This window comes from Pelophylax lessonae (genome assembly GCF_965119305.1).
Source record: "Pelophylax lessonae genome assembly, chromosome: 3".
NCBI classification, from domain to species: Eukaryota; Metazoa; Chordata; class Amphibia; order Anura; family Ranidae; genus Pelophylax; species Pelophylax lessonae.
The window spans coordinates 675,639,530-675,663,241 of record NC_138770.1 but is presented as its reverse complement, the minus strand read 5'-3'; the positions used below and the strand labels follow the sequence as shown (position 1 = coordinate 675,663,241).

Genomic DNA, 23,712 nt, shown 5'->3' with positions numbered 1-23,712 from the left:
CAGGACCCTTTTTCTAAGTCGGAGCGACTTGTGTCGCTCCTATTAGAACCGTTCCCGTACCACACAATGGACCGCGACGGTGCACGACTTGTCAGGCTGACCAAGTCGCCTGACAAGTCGTACTAGTGTGAACCGATGTTCTAAAATTTCATCGGACCCATGAAAATTCCGGACCCTCGTCACTACCGGTGACGCTACGTCACCACCAGCTGGTGCGAGCCCTGGTGCGCATGCGCACAAGACGTTTTCCTGGTCTGATTAAATTTTAAGACTTTGCGAACAGCTGACTGAGAGGAGGAGGGGCTGAGGTGGGACAAACACACCGCCTCGGGAAAATTTTACAACACCGCCACATCACATTTCCACCATTCATTTCCAACGGACAGTCCCCTCTAAGTCAGCTCTGCAACATGTTCCTTGCTCGATGACGCGGCGGTGTTGTAAAATTTTCCCACGGCAGTGTGTGCCTCTGCCTCAGCCCCTCCTCTTCTCAGTCAGCTGTTCGCAAAGTCTTAAAATTTCATCGGACCTGGAAAATGTCCGGGCACATGCGCACCAGGGCTCGCAACAGCTGTCGCACCAGCTGGTGGTGACATAGCGTCACCGGAAGTGACGAGGGTCCGGAATTTTCACGGGTCCGATTAAATTTTAGAACACCGGCACTATATCTCTCATCTGAACAATGTTTATAAACAGTGTTACTTTGTATCTCTCTATCTCCTCTCTCTTCAGTTTTTATAAACAATGTTACTTTGTATTTCTCTATCTCCTGCCTGAACAATGTTTATAAACACATTTACTATGTATCTCTCTATCTCCTGTCTAATTAATGTTCATAAACAATGTTATATTCTTTCTTTCTCTCCCATCTGAACAATGTTTATAAACATTGTATTTTGCATCTCTCAATCTCCTCTCTGAACAATGTTCAACCACTTGCTGAACGGCTCACAACAATTCTACTGTGAGCTGGAAGCAGCTGAAGGCTCAGTGACATACTGGTATGTCGCTTGGCACATGTGCACTGGCGCGCCCCCTGGGGTGAACCTATGACCACTGTGTCCAGTTAATGGTGACTGGATAGTAGCGATTGGTACCCAGCAGCTGGGAGCAGCAGGGGTATCATTTGATTGCTATGATTGGTTATATTAGATTGTAAGCTCTTTTGAGCAGGGCCCCCATAACCCTCTTTTATTTTGTTGCTTTGTATTTTAACTGTAATGTCTCCCCTTTTATATTGTAAAGCACTGAATAAACTGTTGGTGCTAGATAAATCCTGTATTATAATAATAATAATAATAATAAAAATAAAAATAATAGCAATCACATGATTACAATGTCAACAAATCTTCCATTCCATTCATTACTGTTTTCCTTACTGTTGTGATTGGGCCACAGCTATCACTTGGTACCTGGGCCAATCACAGCACCCTGTACCATGTGATTAGCTGTAGCCATTCACAGATCACAATAGTAATCAAGCTGTCATGAATGGCTTCCATTCCAACAAATTTACGTAAAAATTATTTCATTTTTGTTTTCTTTTAACATACTGTCACCAGTCGGTATCCCTGATCACCACCACACCAGTCAGATGATGAGGCTGTACTGCACTGGCGACAGTATGTAGAAATTGTGTAAAAAAAAATGTTTTCTTTATTTGTTAATTTTCTAAAAAATTGTGACAAAAAAATTACAACTTCAAAAAACACGCCATGCCTTTTACCAAATACCTTGGACTGTCTACTTTCCAAAAAGGCCTCAAGAAATGAGAAAGGCAATCAGTACATCAGGAGTGATCTATTTTCATATACAGTATCTCACAAAAGTGAGTACACCCCTCACATTTTTGTAAATATTTTATTCTATCTTTTCATGTGACAACACTGAAGAAATGACACTTTGCTACAATGTAAAGTAGTGAGTGTACAGCTTGTATAACAGTGTAAATTTACTGTCCCCTCAAAATAACTCAACACACAGCCAATAATGTCTAAACCGCTGGCAACAAAAGTGAGTACACCCCTATGTGAAAGTGTCCAGACTGGGCCCAAAGTGTCAATATTTTGTGTGGCCACCATTATTTTCCAGCACTGCCTTAACCCTCTTGGGCATGGAGTTCACCAGAGCTTCACAGGTTGCCACTGGAGTCCTCTTCCCCTCCTCCATGATGACATCACAGAGCTGGTGGATGTTAGAGGCCTTGCGCTCCTCCACCTTCTGTTTGAGGATGCCCCACAGATGTTCAATAGGGTTTAGGTCTGGAGACATGCTTGGCCAGTCCATCACCTTTACCCTCAGCTTCTTCTTTTTTTTTTTAAATCAGAAAAGGTTTATTGAGAAACAAAACACAGTACAGAAAATAGAAAACATTGGCATAGAAACGTGGCTATATAGGCAGGATATCAATGAGCAATTCTGTACCAAGGGTAATGACAAGTAACAGAAAACCAAGAAAACCGAGTAAAACAGACCAACAATCTCTAGATCATAACCATCTCTTCCCAATTTGGCAGTCTCTGCCCCCGGCTGCGCCCTCCCCCAGCTCCATGACTGGTAGAAGAACAGTCAGCTGTGATCACACATAGTAAATAGAGGAGTCCACTGCCCACCAAGAAAGAGTATGGAACCATACACCCGCTGCCGGGAATATCCAGACACACCATTCACCTGGCAATCTACCCTCAGCTTCTTTAGCAAGGCAGTGGTTGTCTTGGAGGTGTTTGGGGTCGTTGTCATGTTAGAATATTTCCCTGTGGCCCAGTCTCTGAAGGGAGGGGATCATGCTCTGCTTCAGTATGTCACAGTACATGTTGGCATTCATGGTTCCCTCAATGAACTGTAGATCCCCAGTGCTGGCAGCACTCATGCAGCCCCAGACCATGACACTCCCACCAACATGCTTGACTGTAGGCAAGACACAATTATCTTTGTACTCCTCACCTGGTTGCCGCCACCCACGCTTGACACCATCTGAACCAAATAAGTTTATCTTGGTCTCATCAGACCACAGGACATGGTTCCAGTAATCCATGTCCTTAGTCTGCTTGTCTTCAGCAAACTGTTTTCAGGCTTTCTTGTCCATCATCTTTAGAAGAGGCTTCCTTATGGGACGACAGCCATGCAGACCAATTTGATGCAGTGTGCGGCGTATGGTCTGAGCACTGACAGGCTGACCCCCCACCCCTTCAACCTCTGCAGCAATGCTGGCAGCACTCATTCGTCTATTTCCCAAGGACAACCTCTGGATATGACGCTGAGCACATGCACTCAGCTTCTTTGGACAACCATGGCGAGGCCTGTTCTGAGTGGAACCTGTTCTGTTAAACCGCTGTATTGGCCACCGTGCTGCAGCTCAGTTTCATGATCTTGGCAATCTTCTTATAGCCTAGGCCATCTTTATGTAGAGCAACAATTCTTTTTTTTCAGATCCTCAGAGTCATGAGGTGCCATGTTGAACTTCCAGTGACCAGTATGGGAGAGTGAGAGCGATAACACCAAATTTAGCACAACTGCTCCCCATTCACATCTGTGACCTTGGAACACTAGCGAGTCACATGACACCGGGGAGGGAAAATGGCTAATTGGGCCCAATTTGGACATTTTCACTTAGGGGTGTATTCACTTTTGTTGCCAGCGGTTTAGACATTAATGGCTGTGTGTTGAGTTATTTTGAGGGGACAGCAAATTTACACTGTTATACAAGCTGTACACTCACTACTTTACATTGTAGGAAAGTGTCATTTCTTCAGTGTTGTCACATGAAAAGATAGAATAAAATATTTACAAAAATGTGAAGGGTGTACTTACTTTTGTGAGATACTGTTTATACCATTGTTTGTGGACTCTATAACTTTCCTACAGACTAAACAAAATACACTGATTTGGTTTATTTTTACCAAAAAAAAAAAAAAAAAAATGTAGCAGAAAACATTTTTGCCTATATTTATGAAGAAAGATTGTTTGCAAAATTTTATAACAGAAACTCTATCTCTTGTGTGAACAATGTTTATAAACAGTGTTACGTTTATCTCTTTATCTCCTGTCTGAACAGAAGACATTTTCAGGTTTTGTTTGTAATCTCCAGTGAGGAACCATTGTTTGTGTTTCAGGAACATCACCCTCCTACATTACCTAATTATGATTTTTGAAAGGACCTATCCGGATATCCTCAACATCCAGAATGAGTTGCAGCACCTTCCAGAGGCCGCCAAAGTCAAGTGCGTAATTTCGCTGTTGTTTTTCCCGCTTAGCCCTTCTGTCTGTGTCTGATATAAAATAAGTCAATAGGTTTAAATGACTCAACTATAGCACAAGGGTCGTATTTTTAGCCATGTGACTGTCATTTTCAAATCTCATTGGGTTTTGCGTATTCACTATGCACCGGTATCTAAGCTATCCAGGTGCAAGACATTTGTGAAACAGTCATTAGTAAATAGCAATACGTGCTGAGCATATGAGAGAGAGTACCTAAGCTTTTGTAGCAGAATGATGGATAGATCCAAATAAGTCTTTTTATGAAATATTACTCTTGACTTTTCTTATAAAAGTCAGTCTTAGCCCCACCCCCTACTGAGGCTGCTGGTCCAAGTGATGACATGTACAAAGAGAAATGGGCGTCCGCAGAACTTTTTCCAGGGGGGCCATAATTTTAAGGTCAACCATGCTCGGCCCCTTTTCAACAATGTCATGAAGGAGAGGGGCTTAGTCCTTATACTTATTTTGAGTGTTTATTTTTAAAGGGCAAATGGCAGCATTTATTTTTAAAGTGTTTGTTAAGCTAAAAAAAAATAAAATAAATTGATCCTGTTCCCTTAAATCATGTTATACAGCGCAGTGCTTTGCTGTGTAATTTGGCCCCTTCTATCACCTAAAATACCTGGCTGATCCTGCCTGGCTATGTCCTCCCCTCTGTAAACTGACCACGGTATACCATGGCTGCTGAGCCCTGACACTGTGGTCAGTTTACGTGTCTCCATCATCCGCAGCTCTCCTGTCCTTTCTTCCCCCTCCCTCCATGCCTGTCTGCTCCTGTTTCAGTGCCCGCCCCCTCCCCTCCTGCTTCTGTAGTTTCATTTAAAGTATGGGTGTACAACCTTTTGGCTTCTCTGGGCCACATTGATTGTAGAGAAATTTTCTCGGGCCGCATATAAAGTAATAAAATTCTGGCGCGCCCTTCCCGCGCCGCCGCGCTGCCACACCCCTGCACTAATTTAACACAACTAGAGGATGATCAAATGAAATGAAATCAGTATACAGAGGTTTACTTCTTCTGAGAGACAATAAAGGAACACTCTAACCACCATGATCACTTCAGTGGTCATGGTGGTAGGAGTCATAAACACTGCACATGCTCCCCTCCCCTCTGAGGCAGCCTCTGCCTACCGTTAGTTGGAAGCTGCTGTGGCCGTGCCCCCGACCCGACTTCCTTCCTCCCCAGCAAAAAAAAAAAAATTGTCAGGGGGCAGTGGGCCATATTGCCTGCGGTTCTGGGCCACATGCAGCCCTCGGGCTGCAGGTTGGATATGCCTGATTTAAAGTTTCATATCCTGGCTACAGTCTGTTTAATAATCCTGTGTGCCCCCGTGTCTGTGTTTTACAAAAAGTTTTCAGAGCGCCAATCACCGCTCACGTGACCCGCCGCCTTTCTCCTCCTCTCCCCCTCCCCTCCTCCTCCCCTCCCCCTGACGTCAGCAAGGAATACTCGGCCCCGCCCAGACGGGGAAAGGAGAGAGCTAACGGGACACATGAGCGGCGCTCTGCGCTATAAAAATTGGTAAAGAACGGCTTATAATTTTACAGCCACTTTAAAGGGGAGGTTGGGATTCTGGGGGGGGGGGCATTTGCCCCCCCCCCCGTCCCCATCCCCTTGCCCCTACCTGCGGACGCCCATGCAAAGAGAGGTACTAGAGCATGGCCAGCCTCGAAACTGCAATGGGGAATAGCGATGTCACCTTCCTGGCTATTCAGTGTGGTGGGAGCGTGTAATCCTGTTGCTGGCTGAAGAGAAAATAAAAAAGGGTCAGTAGCTAAAACAGCAACATTGAAACAATTCCTATCCTGAATAAAATTCTCATATTTAATAATACCTGTAAAGATAGAACATTTCTAATTTGCTGCTGATTCCCTGTCTGCCGTGTCACCAAGCCCCTACCAGAGCCTGGCACACAGCTGTTGCGTCCTTGATAAGTCTAGCAATTATATGTGACATTATATATTAATATTAATTATATATTGTGCTGTGTAAAGTATAACCAGATATGATGTATATAGATCGGTGTATATATATTCGTGATGTCCTATCTGTGGTGTAAAAAGATAACGCTCTTCTAAAAAACATGAATCATTACATAAATATATCCCATAAGGCTACATTCACACCTGAGCGTAGCGTTTTCGCGCGTTTTTTACCGCGATTTTACCGCAATTTTTACCGCGATTTACAGGCGTTTTTTGTGCAGGCGTTTTTTGATTGAATAGATATCAATGGAAAACGCCTGTAATCTGCCCAAAAAGAAGCTCATGTACTTTTTTGAGCGTTGGGCGTTTTGTATACAGCGTCAAAACGCTCAGATGTGAACAGGGGCCATTGAAATGAATAGGATTTGTCTTGTTGGGCGTTTTGAGAGCTGATCCTAGAGCAGAAAAACTCCCCAAAAACGCCCCAAAACGCCTAGATGTGAACGGAGCCTAAATAAAACTGAGGTTTCCCATTAAATTGATGAATTAAATATAAGTATACATTGAGGTGTAGCATATAAAATTTGGCAAATAAAATAAATAAAAAAAATAGTGCATGACATATATCAATGAACCTATATGGAAAAAAAAAAAAATATATATATATATATACTGTGTGTATGTGTATATATATATATATATATATATATATATATATATATATATATATATATATATATATATATATATATATATATATATATATATATTTTTTTTTTTTTTTTTTTTTTTTTTTTTTTTTTTCACTTATGAGCTATATATAGGTTCATTGATATAAGTCATGCACTATTTATTTTATTAGCCAAATTGTATATGCTACACCTCAATGTATACTTATATTTAATTCATCAATTTAATGGGAAACCTTAGTTTTATTTATGGGATATATTTATGTAATGATTCATGTTTTTTAGAAGAGTGTTATCTTTTTACACCACAGTTAGGACATCACGAATATAGATACATTGATCCATATACATCATATTTGGTTATACTTTGCGTAGCACAATATATAATTAATATTAATATATAATGTCACATATCATTGCTAGACTTATCAAGGACGCAACAGCTGTGTGCCAGGCTCTGGTTTTTAGGGGCTTGGTGACACGGCAGACAGGAAATCAGCAGCAAATTAGAAAGGTTCTATCTTTACAGGTATTATTAAATATGAGAATTTTATTCAGGATAGGAATTGTTTCAATGTTGCTGTTTTAGCTACTGACCGTTTTTTATTTTCTCTTCAGACAGTCAGTGTAATGATTCATGTTTTTTAGAAGAGCGTTATCTTTTTACACCACAGTTAGGACATCATGAATATAGATACACTGATCCATATACATCATATCTGGTTATACTTTGCGCAGCACAATATATAATGATATTTTTTTCATTTACACTTACCGTAAGGGGGAGTGATTAGTGCAAGCGGCATCACCTTCTTTGTTATACATAGTAGCTCGCAGATTATTTATTACATTATATATTAATACTAATTGGTGATCATCTTCTGTCTTCAGCTTAGTGGAGTTGGAGAAAGAAGTTCACAACATTAAGAATGGACTGAGGGCTGTAGAGTCCGTGAGTATTCAATTTTCCTATCCGTAAGGGAATGGGCATCTTGCATAGAGGACTGTTGGTATGAGTATGCTATTGTATGGTTTTGTTGTATGGGCCTCTGATTGTATGGGTATGTTATTGTATGGGCATCTAATTGTATGGGATTTCTTTCATTTCCATCCTTAATCCTGTTTTATCTACTTTAACCCTTGAACTTGTACACCCCCTATGGACCAGAGCAATACAGTGTTCGATACACAGTGGTAATATCAAATTGTTGACCAGGATGACCATGAGCTCTCAAGACAATGGATCTACCCACAGATGAGGGAGTGCAGTGGAGATCTGTAACTAGCAACAGTATGATCTTCTGTATCTGACCTCCATAGTGTGGCCCCTTCCCACCCTTGGACACCATAACATCCTTGTGGGCTACTATGGCCATAGTTCCACCATTGTTCGAAAGGACAGAAAGGAAAACCCTTTTAGAACAAGCACTAAATTGGTAAACCTAGAGTTCCCTCCAAAGTCTTTCTTGTACAAAAGTTTTTATTTTATGAAAAGGCATAAACATACATCAAAACAAGGTATATGTGTACAGTATGAGAAAGAAATGGAACGCAGAAAACAGGTAGCATCAAAATGTGATACAAACATAGGGCGTAAGCCAAACTTAAAACATTGCGGACCAAATAAAGTGTCTTTAGCAAGAAAAAATCCGTAGACCGGGACCAAAAGTCCCCCTAGTGGTTTATAGTGCAATAAAAACAACAGAAGAAGAGGTTCTAGGACGTTCCAATGAGTAAACAGAGGCAGGGCCTGAAAGTACCAAGCCAGAGGAGACAGCAACACTAAAAGACAAAAAAAAGAGAAAGAGGGGGAAGAAGGGGTGAGAAAAGAAGACAAACAAAGAAAGAAACGACAATAGAAGAAGACTAAAGAGAGGATGGGGAGAAGGAAGGGAGAACGGGTCCTGTGGGGCGAGCAACCAGGGGGCATTTAAAGGGAAAGAAGAGTAGTCTGAAATCTAGAAGGGGCAATGTTCGAGATCCAGGGGTCCCACACCTTAAGAAATTTAGCATGGGAATCAGAGACTATGGCAGTCAATTTTTCATTAATTAGAATATCATTCATACGATTTTTGACCGCCTAAAAACTAAGCAACGGGGTCTTCCAGGATCGGGCAATTGTCAATTTCGTAGCTGTAAACAAATGCTGAGCCAACTGGCGTTGTGTACGGGTCAAGTCAGGTACAGGCTTACACAGGAGCGCCTCATATGGGTCCCTCTTCAGGGTAACCTGGAAAATATTACAGAGCAAGGCATAGATCCTGATCCATAGTCTACTCACCTTGGGACATTGTCACCAAATATGTGCCATGGTCCCCTCCTGAGTGCATCCACGAAAACACAAGGGAGATTACGCAGGTATCCCTCCAAAGTCTTTCTTTCTAGACCAGCCTCCTCTAGAGCAACCTTGACTCGAGCCACTGTATTTTTCTTGCATAGTTAATTCTAGTACACGTTCTTGTTCCATTAATGGTCTTTATTTTTCCAAAAGATGAGGTTTCGTTTTTGATCTTTTTTTTTCCCTTATGAACACTTCCAACAAAACTTATGGATGCACTCCAGTTGTGGCTAGAGAAATTCGGATTGGGATAGGCAGAATAGCATAGTACATGAGCCAAAATGTGATTTAGAAGTCCTCCAGCTGGTTAACGAGCGTTGGGAGATGACTATAGAAAATAAACAATTGGGGGGGTATTGTCCTCGTTGGACCAGAACTTTGCAGACTCTGCAGTCATAAGCAGGAAACGTGGAAGTTCTTGTGGTGGGACTCTATTTTTTGTTCAGAGATTTGACAGCGATAATATTAACCAACCACAGTGAGGACAAAGACCTGAAACAATAACCCGTGTTTAGGAAAAGGCTTTCTGAGAAAATGTAAGTGATACAAAAGATGAGTAAAAAAAAAAAAAATGCCTTCTGTCCTGTTGGTAAATTAGAATACCCAAATGTTGCCAAATAAGTAAGGAAATTCAACCATTGCAGGAAGAGTATATTCCCAGCCACAGTTCACCCTCCCTCCTTACACGTTATAGTTCTCCTCTTCTGGGAGTGTCTAATTGTCAGTGCTTGCCCAGCTCCTCCACCTCTCCTCTCACCTCCCCACATAACTCTTTATGAAGGAGCCAGGGGAGCAAAGGGTACTACAATAGAGTGTGACTTGAATGACATTTCACCCATTTCACCTCTACTTTGACACATTTTAACCAAAACTGAGCTTAATCTTAGAGACTCTCTGTAATTAGGCCCAGATATGAGTAAAAATGAAGACGACCACAACCACCTCTCTAATGCATTTCACCCAAAACTGGGCTTAATCATAGAGTGTCTTTTCACATCAGCCCACAGGGGGAAGTTCCAGGCGTGGCCCCATTTTAGCCCATATCTGGACCTAATCTTAGGGACTCTCCACATTTAAGCCCAGGTTTGGATGAAATGCGTCAGTGGAGGAGGTCCAAGGTGGGACTTAATTTTCTCCCAAAGCTGGGCTCAATTGTAGAGACTGTCTAAAACCAAGCCCAGTTTTTGCTGAAATGCATCAGAGAAGGAGGAAGTCATTTTCTTAGGCAAAAGCTTCTATTTTAACCAAATCTAGGCTTAAACATGAAGACTTACTATGATCAAGTCCAGTTTTGAGTGAAATTCATTATCAGAGGAGGTCCTAGGCAAGTCTGGTCTGAACCGTAGTAGAGACTATAGAGTTTACCCCAGAAAGGCGTCAGAGAGGTCCCAGCGAGGCTTGATGGTTGCCTGTCTTGAACAAAGTCAGTTGGGCTTTAATGGCTTTCTTTTGGATCTACTGGGATTTTGGGATATACTGTAGGACAAGTCTCTGCTTGGCTGGTCAGCTAAGTGGATGACCCAGTGAGATGGTCTTGGAAAATCACATTCACCAGAGACTGACTTAGCCCATCCTGCATCTATAACTGGAATTTCACTTTTGAGTGGACTGACCCCATGCTAAACTCCCTCCTCTCAGCACAAATCTTTGCACCCCCATCCCCAAATCCTCCCAGCTGAAATCCCCCCCTCCTAAAACAAAAAAAAATTCACCCTTTCTAGCACAAATTCTCTACCCTTAAAATTTCCCCTCCTAGTACACATCCCCCCACTTCAAATCCCCCCCTCCCAGCAAAAAGTCCCCACAAATCCCACCCCCCTTCTAGCACAAATCTTCTTCCCTTATCACAACACAAATGCTAAATCACCATTCTTAGCACCCAATCCCCAAATTTCCCCTCCTAGATCAATACTTACCCCCAGTGGCGGATGGTGCTCCATCAGTCAGGGGTGGGGCGGCAGATGGACCCCCCCCCCCCAAATCACTCCAGCCCGCACCACAATACCCCCCGTGGCAGTTTACTTACCTTGCTCTGTGGGACTGACAGGTGGTGGCGGCCTTTCCCCTCAGTCTCCATGTTCCCTTTCAGCGGCCGTCTCCTCCCTCCTTCTTGGCCAATAGGATGACTTCTCCTTTTGACCAATCGGGAAACAGGTCTCAGGACCCGCTTGCTGATTGGTCAGGAGGAGAATCAGTGTGGCAATAGTGAATATTCATTCGCTATTGTCACACAACTGGGTGGGCTCAGGGCGCAGTTCTCTGCGCCCCAAGCCCACCCTTTTTTGAAGCCTATTAGAGCCTCTGGCTCTAATCGTGTGCTTCAAAAAAAAAAAAATCTCTCATTGGAATCCATGCATCCGCGCCCTGCATGTAGATTAGGGGGCCGGACGCATTGATAGAGGGGGCGGCCTGCGCCCCTAATGGACGGGCCACCACTGCATTGGTGGTCAGTGGAAAGAATGTCCCACTGGAATCCATGCATCTGGCGCCCTGCATGTAGATTAGGGGGCCAGACGCATTAATAGGGGGGGCGGCCTGCGCCCCTAATGGAAGGGCTGCCACTGCTTACCCCCTGCCACCCCCCAAATTCCCCCTTCCAACCCAAATCCCCTCCCCCCAATCTCTTTGTGGCACTCCCCCCACCTCACATGATGCCACAGTGCCCAAGGCAACCGTCCCTCCTGACCACCCCTTGTCCTGGGCCTGGTTGTAATGCTGGAAAGACGTGTGCGCAGTCCAGAGAACTTTTCCTTTCTCATATTTTGATTCTCCTGTAGAAATGATCTTTTCAGGCCCCAAGGAATTGGAAGGAGGTGGAAGAGAAGTCCCACTGCCTCAGTTCCCAGTGAATGACCAGTATTGTAAACCCTAAATTAGGAGAATTAATTTACTGTACTCGGCGTCCAGGGAAAAGCGTATTAGACTTAGCCGCAATTATCACAGTAAAGCAGTGAAACGGAAGCGCTGACCTCCCCTGTTAATTGAATTATAATGGCTCACGATCATCAGACAGAGAGAAGAATGCCTTTATTCTGAGGCGCGAATGCGCGCTGAGCGAGAACCAGATCAATTAATGAGCCACTGGGGGGGGGGGGGGGCTTGCAGCACAAAAGAACCACAAACATCCATAACAAATTTAGGCGGTATTAGGCCCACCTAGTCTGCCGGCGGTGTGTGTACGTCTTTCATTCACAGCGACCCTGCACCACCCTCCCAATGACTTTCACTTTCCTGTAATACAAGGAGACCATTGTCCTCTGTACAGGCAACCCGTCCATTCTATTACCGGGAAACCGCAATTTATTTTATTCCATTGAAGAAAAAATACTAAATATCTTCTATCGTATTATTCCTGAGTCCTTCCCAAACCAAAGCCGGGACCCATTTCTAGAGCAACCAAACTTTTTCTCATGTATTTTTAGATATACGGGTGGAAGTGAAAGGCCTAATGTGTATTTCCACTTTTGGGGCAAGATTGGGATAACAAATAACCACTTCTGGACCGGGCCTTTTTCTGACACTTGTTGTTTACAAGTTAAAATCAGTTTTTTTTTTTTTGCTAGAAAATTACTTAGAACCCCCAAACCATTATATATTTTATTTTAGCAGAGACCCTAGAGAATAAAATGGAGATCATTGCAATATTTTTTTATCACACCGTATTTGCGCAGCGGTCTTACAAACGGAATTTTTTAAGAATAAAATTAACCACATGTGTGGTTTAAACACCGTTTACATATGTGAGCGCGACCTGCTTATGCGTTCGCTTCTGCGCGCAAGCTAATGGGAACAGGGCGCTTTAATTTTTTTTCCCTATTTATTTTATCTTTTATTTTTTTATTTTTACACTGTTTTTTTTTTTTGGGAATAATATATAGCAGAATGTGAAAAATATTGTTTTTTTTTTTCAAAAATGTCGCTCTTTTTTTGTTTATAGTGCAAAAAATAAAAATAGCACAGGTGATCAAATACCACCAAAAGAAAGCTCTACTTGTGGGGAAAAAAAGGACATCAGTTTCGTTTGGGTACAGCGTCGCACGACCGCGCAATTGTCCATTAAATTACCGCAGTGCTGAATCGCAAAATAGGGCCTGGTCATTAAGCAGCAAAATTTTCCGGTCTTAAAGTGATTAAATGCGTTGCTAGGAGACGACGTTTGACGTCACTCAGGTCCTCCAAGGCCATAGAGTGGAGTGGGGGCCATCTTGCCCTCACTCGACTTCCTGCCTGTGAGGAGCACGGACCGGATCGTTTTCCCCGCTGCCGGCGGGTCCGGTAAGCGGGGGAAAACAACCGGGAAGCGACGGGGGGGGGGGGGGGGTTTCCGTAATCCGCCGCTGGGACCACCCTTATGTGAAAGAGGACCCCCCTGTTTCAAAAGATGGTATCTGCTGCCATTACCCCGGTATTTAACGTCAAAGTACCGACGTATCACTGCGGCGGGCGATCCATAAGTGGATAATAATTATTTTATAGTGGATAAAAACCCATTATAGCGCAAAGAAACAAGCCATAGACTCAGAAGTGGTGAAGTCCTAGCTTATAAGTTCATAATGCCAAATAAGAAACTGCTCTGTGCAGTTGGTTTTTCACAGAGCAGCTCCAATCCTCCTCCTCCTTGTGTGCCCCGCCGGCGCTCCTGGCTCTTCCCCCTTGACCAGTGCCCCCAATAGAAAGCCACTTGCTTTGGGGGCACTGGTGCCTGCTCACTCCCAAGCCCTGCTCTATGTGTCCATAAGACACATAGAGCTGTGTCCCCGCCCCCTGCTCTCTCTCCTCATTGACTCACTGGCTGTGATTGACAGTAGTGGGAGTCAATGGCTCCTGCTGCTGTCTCAGCCATTGAGGAGAGGGAGAACCAGAACAGCGGAGGCTCTCATGCACATCACTGGATCGAGAGGAAGCTCCAGTGAGTATTAAGAGAGGCTGTAGGGGGACCAGCACACAGAAGGGTTTTTACCTTCATGCATAGAATGCACCTTCTGCCTTTATAACAACTTTAAATCAATTATTAGTAAAAAAAAAAAAAAAAAAGCAAATTAGCTGCTCACGTGAAGTAGGAATAAAAGTGCATATCAAGCTTAAAAGTCATCATCCATAAGGGTCTGGGTCATCTGAAGCAGATGCTAGCAACACCGCCAGTGTTAGGTGATGCACAAGCTCAAAACCAGAGCTCAGGAGCCAGTCTGACAGCATATAACATCAGACGCTGGAGGGCAAATAGGGGGCGTGGCTACGCTTTTCAAGGCTTGAGAAAGAGGCGTTGCCGCCTTGAAACGTGTAGCCACGCTCCCGCCCGCCCTCTCGATATGCGCTTTTATTCAATACGGCAACGCCTCTTTCTCAAGCATGTCTCAAGCCTTAAGACAGGCTTGAGAAAGAGGCGTGCCCGCCTTGAAACATGTAGCCACGCCCCCTCTGTGCCCTCTTGATATGCGCTTTTATTGCTACGTTATATGAGTGGCTAATTTGCATTTTTTACTAATGTACTATATACCTGGTGACGATTGGAATGTTGTGGAGGCCTCTCGTGCACCTCCTGCCCGACACTCCTGAAGGTGGAAAAAGAGAGTGTGAGGAAAACGGGATGGTACAAGTGCCAGAGTAGCTGGCTGGAGAAGTCCGCTATCTAGGTGAGTGAAGCTGAGGACCGCAGTCCTCAGGACAGGATGCTGAAGCAGCTTGGCACCAGAGTAGGAGATGGCAGCAGAACTGGAATGTAGGCAGTGACCAATGACAGCCGGGCAACGAGGGGCCGAGTCAGCAGGCAGAGCAAGTCCAGGGAGCTGGCCACGGTCAGAAACAGCCAGGCAACGCGGTACAGAATCCGCAAGAAAAGACAAGTCCAGCAGTGGCGGCTGGTGCTCCACCAGTCACCGGTGGTGGGTGGCAGACAGAAATCCCCCACACCCCCCCCCCCATTCACTCCAGTGGCAGAAGGACCCGGACCACGGACCCAGACCCCCCACGCCAGTTTACTTACCTTGCCGGGAGTGACAGGCGGCGGCTTCCCCCTCAGTCCCCATGTTCGCTCTCGGCGGCTGTTTCCTCCCTCCTTGGACAATAGGATGCCTTCTCCTTTCGGCCAATCGGGATACAGGTCTCAGGACCCGCTTCCTGATTGGCCGAGAAGAGAATCAGTGTGGCAATAGTGAATATTCATTCGCTATTGTCACACAACTGGGTGGGCTCAGGGCGCAGTGCTCTGCGCCCCCTGAGCCCACCCTTTTTTGAAGCCTATTAGAGCCCCTGGCTCTAATCACGTGCTTCAAAAAAAATATCCCCCATTGGAATCCATGCGTCCGGCGCCCTGCATGTAGATTAGGGGGCCGGACGCATGAATAGGGGGGGTGGCACCCCTGCGCCCCTAATGGACGGGCCGCCACTGAAGTCCAGTAAACAAGCCAAGGTCAGAGGGATCAGATGAAGGTTTAGGCAGGAGCAAAGGTGAAGTCCAGGGAAAAGCTGGGTTATACAAACGTTAGCAGGTTCAATGGATCAGGAAAACGGGTACAAGCTGAAGACCATTCAGCAACTGCTCGTGGTGACAGACCAGTTTTAATAAGCCACTAGGCGCCAAGGGTGCACGCTAATTGGTGTGTCTGCGTGTGAACATGAGCACTGTAGGCAGGACAAACTGGAATAGTACGTCTAACATTGCCTCTTCGCTCAGAAGTATGAGCATGTGTGCAACGCACATGCGCATGAATATGAGCATAAGCCTGCACTGGTTTTCTGGTGCAGGGAATCTGGTTTACCTTACAAAATGTTTTAATCTGTCACACTTAAAAGCTCCCTTTTGTGCCTCTTTAGCACTTATTTTATATTGGTGACATGCAGGGCCGCCATCAGGTGGGTACGGGTGGGCAGTACGCCTGTAAGGGGCCTGAGCTTCCAAGGGGGCCCGGCCCGCACCCCCTACAGAATCAACGGCACCTCCTTAAATCCCCCCCATTGCGACAGCAAAAGACATGACCCTGCAGGTGAAACCTTATGCAGATGCAGAGCTCAGAAAAACTCCCATTGTATGAGCGTATTTCATCTCAGAAATTGCATCAAGCATCCTTCTCCACTCGCGGATTCTCCTTCTAGGTTGAGTCATTCACAGCCAAACGTTCATTAAGGTAAACCACAAGCTGTTATTCCATCCATTCCCCGCAGCGGCTGCATGAAGTCATTATAATCGCGGGCTGGAGTTTAATTTGATTTTAATTAAATCAGCGCGGCCCACGTGTGAGGGGGATGGGTACAGTTAACAAGTGACCGTGTGTACTTTTATGTGAGAGAGAAGTGCTGGAAGGCAGCGTCTGGGGTCACATTGTCATCGCCGCTTCTGGTGTTGGGTGAAAGTATGATGAATGATATACAGTACAGCCTAAAAGGAAAATACAGTGTATTTTCCATATTTTGAGGGATTATTGCTCTTTATGCAGCAAAATACCCTTTATCATGGAGTTGGTCCTCCTCTTTTCCACTCTTGTTAAGAAGACTTTCCCCCAAGATTTTGGGGGTGTCTGTGGGAATATGTCCCCATTTGTGAGGTCAGGTACTGATGTTGTAGACCTGGCTCACCATCACTGTTCCAATTCATCCCAATGGTGTTCAGTAGGGTTGAGGTCAGGGCTCTGTGAAGGACACTCAAGTTCCTCCACACCAAAATGGTCAAACCGTATCTTTATGGAGTTTATCCTCATCTTTTCAACTCTTCTGGGAATGCTTTGTACAAGATTTTTGGAGTGTCTATGCGGATTTGTCCCCATTTGTGAGCTGAGGTACTGATGTTGTAGATGAAGAGACAAGAACTCACTGCTCAAGGTGGTGTAATTGCCTGATGACTCACACCGGTGCATGCCCCGGCTCGCCTCTGTGAAAACTTGATAAAGGAAAAGGAATTGGCAGCACTCCAGGTTGAGTCAAAATCCAGATTTATTGACTGGACATCCAAATATGACAATTGTGACAAGGTAGACGCGTTTCACACACTGACTGTGTGCTTAATCATTTGTTGTAGACCTGGCTCACCATCATTGTTTCCGATTTATCCCAATGGTGTTTAGTAGGGATGAGGTCAGGGCTCTGTGAAGGACACTCCAGTTCCTCCACACCAAACTGGTCAAACCGTGTCTTTATGGAGTTGGTCCTTCTTTTTTCTACTCTTCTGGGAATGCTTTCTACAAGATTTTTGGAGTGTCTGTGGGGATTTGTCCCCATTTGTGAGGTCACGTACTGGTGTTGTAGACCTGGCTCACCATCACTGTTCCAATTCATCCCAAAGGTGTTCAGTAGGGTTGAGGTCAGGGCTCTGTGAAGGACACTCCAGTTCCTCCACACCAAACTGGTCAAACCGTGTCTTTATGGAGTTGGCCCTTCTCTTTTCTACTCTTCTGGGAATGCTTTCTACAAGATTTTTGGAGTGTCTGTGGGTATTTTTCCCCATTTGTGAGGTCAGGTACTGATGTTGTAGATGAAGAGACAAGAACTCACTGCTCAAGGTGGTGTAATTGCCTGATGACTCACACCGGTGCATCCCCCAGCTCGCCTCCGTGAAAACTTGATAAAGGAAAAGGAATTGGCAGCACTCCAGGTTGAGTCAAAATACAGATTTATTGACTGGACATCCAAATATGACAATCGTGACAAGGTAGACGCGTTTCACACACTGACTGTGTGCTTAATCATTTGTTGTAGACCTGGCTCACCATCATTGTTCCGATTTATCCCAATGGTGTTTAGTAGGGATGAGGCCAGGGCTCTGTGAAGGACACTCCAGTTCCTCCACACCAAACTGGTCAAACCGTGTCTTTATGGAGTTTATCCTCATCTTGTCTACTCTTCTGGGAATGCTTTCTACAAGATTTTTGAAGTGTCTATGGGGATTTGTCCCCATTTGTGAGGTCAGGTACTGATGTTGTGGACCTGGCTCACCATCATTGTTCTGATTTATCCCAATGGTGTTTAGTAGGGATGAGGTCAGGGCTCTGTGAAGGACACTCCAGTTCCTCCACACCAAACGGGTCAAACCGTGTCTTTATGGAGTTGGTCCTTTTCTTTTCTACTCTTCTGGGAATGCTTTCTACAAGATTTTTGGAGTGTCTGTGGGGATTTGTCCCCATTTGTGAGGTCACGTACTGGTGTTGTAGACCTGGCTCACCATCACTGTTCCAATTCATCCCAAAGGTGTTCAGTAGGGATGAGGTCAGGGCTCTGTGAAGGACACTCAAGTTCCTCCACACCAAAATGGTCAAACCTTGTCTTTATGGAGTTTATCCTCATCTTTTCAACTCTTCTGGGAATGCTTTCTACAAGATTTTTGTAGTGTCTATGCGGATTTGTCCCCATTTGTGAGGTCAGGTACTGATGTTGTAGATGAAGAGACAAGAACTCACTGCTCAAGGTGGTGTAATTGCCTGATGATTCACACCGGTGCATGCCCCGGCTCGCCTCCGTGAAAACTTGATAAAGGAAAAGGAATTGGCAGCACTCCAGGTTGTGTCAAAATCCAGATTTATTGACTGGACATCCAAATATGACAATCGTGACAAGGTAGACGCGTTTCACACACTGACTGTGCGCTTAATCATTTGTTGTAGACCTGGCTCACCATCATTGTACCGATTTATCCCAATGGTTTTAGTAGGGATGAGGTCAGGGCTCTGTGAAGGACACTCCAGTTCCTCCACACCAAACTGGTCAAATCGTGTGTCTATGGAGTTGGTCCTTATCTTTTCTACTCTTCTGAGAATACTTTCTACAAGATTTTGGGAGTGTCTGTGGGGATTTGTGCCCATTTGTGAGGTAGGGTACTGATGTTGGAGACCTGGCTCACCATCAGTGATCCAATTCATCCCAATGGTGTTCAGTAGGGATGAGGTCAGGGCTCTGTGAAGGACACTCCAGTTCCTCCACACCAAACTGGTCAAACCGTGTCTTTAGTTGTCAAAGATTTTTATTAGTTTCAGATAGAAATGAACAGCAAAGCATCAAAATGCACAGCAGGTTGAGAATAACAATAAGGTATAACATTGTATAAACATGGCGTGTACAGCATAACAAAAGGAATTTGGACTGTGAAGTCCCGCAAACCTAAGAGATTGAGGAAGACATACAACGTAAGTAACAAACCGTCTAACAATCCAGGCACCCCTATTGGGGACTAACTGTGCCAGGAGACTAATAAAGTAGTCCTCTCAATGTCCATGAAGGTTGGAATATTCCGTGCCTGGAAGCTGTACGCCATAACAGTAAAGAAAGCAGCCGCGAGAGGCAATTGAAAAAGCCCCCGGCAGCCCCTTAGGGGGCCAGCGGAGCCGTGTAGATTGCAGTCATCAGCGGCTGAGTGAGTTGAAATATCAAAAATCCAGAAGTGTTATAAAGTCAGAACAGGGGTATTGTAGAGAAAGAGGAGGAAAGAATGTTGAGGAGGGAGGAAATAGGGTGAATAAAGAGAAGGAAATAGAGAGAGGAAAGAGGCGAGCAGGAGAAGAAGGTAGGGCAAATCTCCTCAGGGGTCTCCGCGGGTGGATGTAAATTGTCCTGGGAAGAGTGGGGTCTTAGTGTAGACAGCCCAAGGCTCCCAAACTGCTTCAAATAGATGTTCCTTGTCGAGAAGGATACTGGCTAGTTTTTCTTGCGTCATAATCCATGAGACTTTACGTTTTACTGCATGAATCGAAATACCCTCCCGCTTCCAAGACTCAAACCGTGTCTTTATGGAGTTGGTCCTCATCTTTTCTACTCTTCTGAGAATTCTTTCTACAAGATTTTGGGAGTGTCTGTGGGGATTTGTGCCCATTTGTGAGGTCAGGTATTGATGTTGGATGAGAAGGCCTGGCTTTCAGTATTCATATATTCATCCTAAAGGTGGAGAGAAGATGTCCCCATCTCATGGTTCATACCTTTAACCACTTGCCGACTGAAGGCAGTACATATACTGCGGCAGGTCGGCTTTATTGTGCAAAACGACGTACCTGTAGGTCGTTTCATTCAATAGCCAGTGGGGGCACGCATGCTGATTTACCAGAGGGGTAACCAATCAGCGATGTCCGCCGGCCACCCGCGATTGTTTCCCATAGGGACAGAGCAGTCTGCCTATGTAAACAAGACAGACCGCCATTCTGTCAGAGATGAACTCCGGGATCCTGTGTTCTTGCTTTTTAGGAACACAGATCTCTGTGTTCATCTAGTGAGTCCATCCCCCAAACAGTTAGAAAGCACTTCCTAGGGACACACCTAACCTTTTGATCGCCCCTGGTGTTAACCCCTTCCTTGCCAGTGTCAGTACAGTAACAGTGCATATTTTTAGCACTGATTACTGTAGTAATGTCACTGGCCCCACCCAAAAGTGTCAAAAATGTCAGTAAGGGGTCCAATCTGTCTGCCACAATGTCGCAGTCCCGCTAAAAATCGCAGTGCGCCGCCTTTACTAGTAAAAAATAAATTTAAAAATATATAAATGCATTAAATCTATCACCTAGTTTGTAGACTTGATAACTTTTGCCTGTGTCTGTGGGAATTTGTACCCATTTGTGATGTATTGATGTTGTTCCAGAAGACCTGGCTCATCATCAACATTCCAATTCATCCCAAAGGTGTTTAGTAGGGATGAGGTCAGGGCTCTGTGCAGGACACTCAATGTTCTCCACACCAAACTGGTCAAATCATGTCTTGATGGAGCTGGACATCCCATTCCAGAAACCATGGCCATTATTATGGTGCTCCCCCGTGGCCCATAAAATGGAGTTGTCCTCCTTTGTGGCTACAATATCTTCCTCTGTTCTGGGAAGACTTTCCACGAGATTTTGGAGGGTGCTTCTGGGAATTTGTGCCCATTTGTGAGGTCAGGTACTGACGTTGGAGGAAAAGACCTGGCTCACATGTTGGGCCTCTCATTGCGCCCCCAAAAAAAAAACCTGGCTTCCAATTTTTTAAGTTCATCCCAAAGGTGTTCAGGAGCGCTAAGGTCAAGGCTCAGTACAGGACACTCAAGTTCCTCCACACCAAACTGGTCAAATCATGTCTTGATGGAGCTGGACATCCCAATCAAGAAACCATGGTCATCATTATGGTGCTCCCCCATGGCCCGTAAAATGGAGTTGTCCTCCTTTGTGGCTACAACATCCTTCTCTGTTCTGGGAAGACTTTCCATGAGATTTTGGAGGGTGCTGTGGGAATTTGTGCCCATTTGTGAGGCCAGGTACTGACGTTGGATGAGAAGACCTCGCTCACATGTTGGGCCTCTCATTGGGCACCGAAAAAAAAACCTGGCTCACAATTGTTTAAATTCATCCCAAAGGTGTTCAGGAGCGCTAAGTTAGGGCTCTGTACAGGACACTCAAGTTCCTCCACGCCAAACTGGTCAAATCATGTCTTGATGGAGCTGGACATCCCATTCCAGAAACCATGGCCATTATTATGGTGCTCCCCCGTGGCTCGTAAAATGGAGTTGTCCTCCTTTGTGGCTACAACATCCTCCTCTGTGCTGGGAAGACTTCTCACAAGATTGTGGAGGGTGTCTGTGGGAATTTGTGCCCATTTGTGAGGTCAGGTACTGACGTTGGATGAAAAGACCTGGCTCACATGTTGGGCCTTTCATTGGGCCCCCAAAAAAAAACCTGGCTTCCAATTGTTTTAGTTCATCCCAAAGGTGTTCAGGAGCGCTAAGGTCAGGGCTCTGTACAGGACTTTCAAGTTCCTTCACACCAAACTGGTCACACCATGTCTACATGGAGTTGGCTTTGTACACTCGGGTGGGGGGGGGGGGGGACGACAGTTATAGTGGGACAGAAAATGGTCTGCACTAAACTGTTACCACAAGGTTGGAAAAGCACAATAGTCTATGTTGACTTTATATAATGTAGTATTACCAGGACTCTTCCCTGGACACACCTGAACACCATTGTTTGGAGGAAAGGTCTTCATATGTTTGACCATATAGTGCAGGGGTCTTCAAACTATGGATCTCCAGTTGTTCAGGAACTACAATTCCCATCATGCCTGGTCATGTCTGTGAATGTCAGAGTTTTACAATGCCTCATGGGATGTGTAGTTCTGCAACAGCTGGAGGGCCGCACTGTGAGGATCCCTGATATAGTGTAATATATTAGCCACACAGGGTGTGCATTGATTTCATGAAGTGGGAAGACTCACAAACTCCCATGGGGAGGAGAACCTGAAACCATGACCATTGTGTAGCACTGGAAAGGTGCAGGCAGAACCTCAGTATGTAATGAGCAACTGTGACTACCACCCTATACTGTACATATATATTTACCAATTTTACATAAAAAGACGTTTTTTTTAAAAACATTACCACCCATTGATAAGACTGTCCATCTTCAGTGCTATAATTAGTAGTTTATAATTAGTTTGCGCTGGAATTAACTCTTTCTTCTTTTGGCAGGAGTTGGATTATCAGAAGCGTCACTACCGGGAGGCAGGAGACCGCTTTGTGCCCGTCATGGGGGACTTCATCACTGTGGCCAGTTTCAGCTTCTCTGAACTAGAGGACCTTCTGAGCGAGGCCCGGGATAAGGTACAGCGCTTCCCTTCTACTCTCCATCCTGGTGTGACTGAGCAGATAAACCTCGAATGATATGAAGTCTCTGAAAGGGAGCCCATTGACTTCAGCAGACTCTGCACCAGAGGAGCTTGCACTCTAATTTCCCCCACAGTCACTCAATATTATTAATTGTAATACATTTATATAGCTCTGAAAGTTACTGCAGTGCTGTATGAAGAACACTGAGCCAGTCACATCAGCGTCTGTACCAGAGGAGCTTACACTCTAATTCCCCCCCCCCCCCCACAGTCACACACTATTATTATACATTTATATAGCTTTCACATATACAGCAGTGCTGTACATAGAACACTGAGCCAGTCATATCATTCTCTTGACCAGAGGAGCTTACACTCTAATATCCCCCCACAGTTACACCTCTATTATACATTGATATAGCTCAGACATATACTGCAGTGCTGTACAGAGAACACTGAGTCAGTCACATCAGTCTCTGCACCAGAGGAGCTTACAATCTAATGTCTCCCCACAGTCACACTATTTATTATTATACATTTATATAGCTCTGACATATACCGCAGTGCTGTACAGAGAACACTGAGCCAGTCATGTCAGTCTCTGTACCAGTGGAGCTTACACTCTAATGTCCCCCCACAGTCATCACAGAACCAGAAGAGCTTACACTCTAATGTCCCCCCACAGTCACACACTATTATTATTATACATTTATATAACCCTGACATATACCGCAGTGCTGTAGAGAGAACACTGAGCCAGTCACATCATTCTCTGTACCAGAGGAGCTTACACTCTAATATCCCCCCACATTTACACACTATTTTACATTTGTATAGCTCTGAAACATACCGCAGTGCTGTGCAGAGAACACTGAGCCAGTCACATCAGTCTCTGCACCAGATGAGCTTACAGTCTAATGTTCCCCCCACAGTCACACACTATTATTATATATTTATATAGCTCTGACA

The 23,712-nt window shown here is 44.8% G+C and overlaps 1 protein-coding gene across 2 annotated transcripts in view; it reads left to right on the top strand.

Moving 5' to 3' along the window:
- The window catches only part of DAAM2 (dishevelled associated activator of morphogenesis 2), a 342,052-nt gene that overhangs the window by 305,667 nt on the left and 12,673 nt on the right, over positions 1-23,712 (top strand). For both annotated transcript variants that reach the window (XM_082249299.1, XM_082249298.1), the window contains 3 exons: positions 4,113-4,220; positions 7,761-7,821; positions 22,607-22,738. In XM_082249299.1, the coding sequence (XP_082105425.1) occupies positions 4,113-4,220; positions 7,761-7,821; positions 22,607-22,738 (301 nt within the window). The remainder of the gene's footprint in view (positions 1-4,112; positions 4,221-7,760; positions 7,822-22,606; positions 22,739-23,712) is intronic.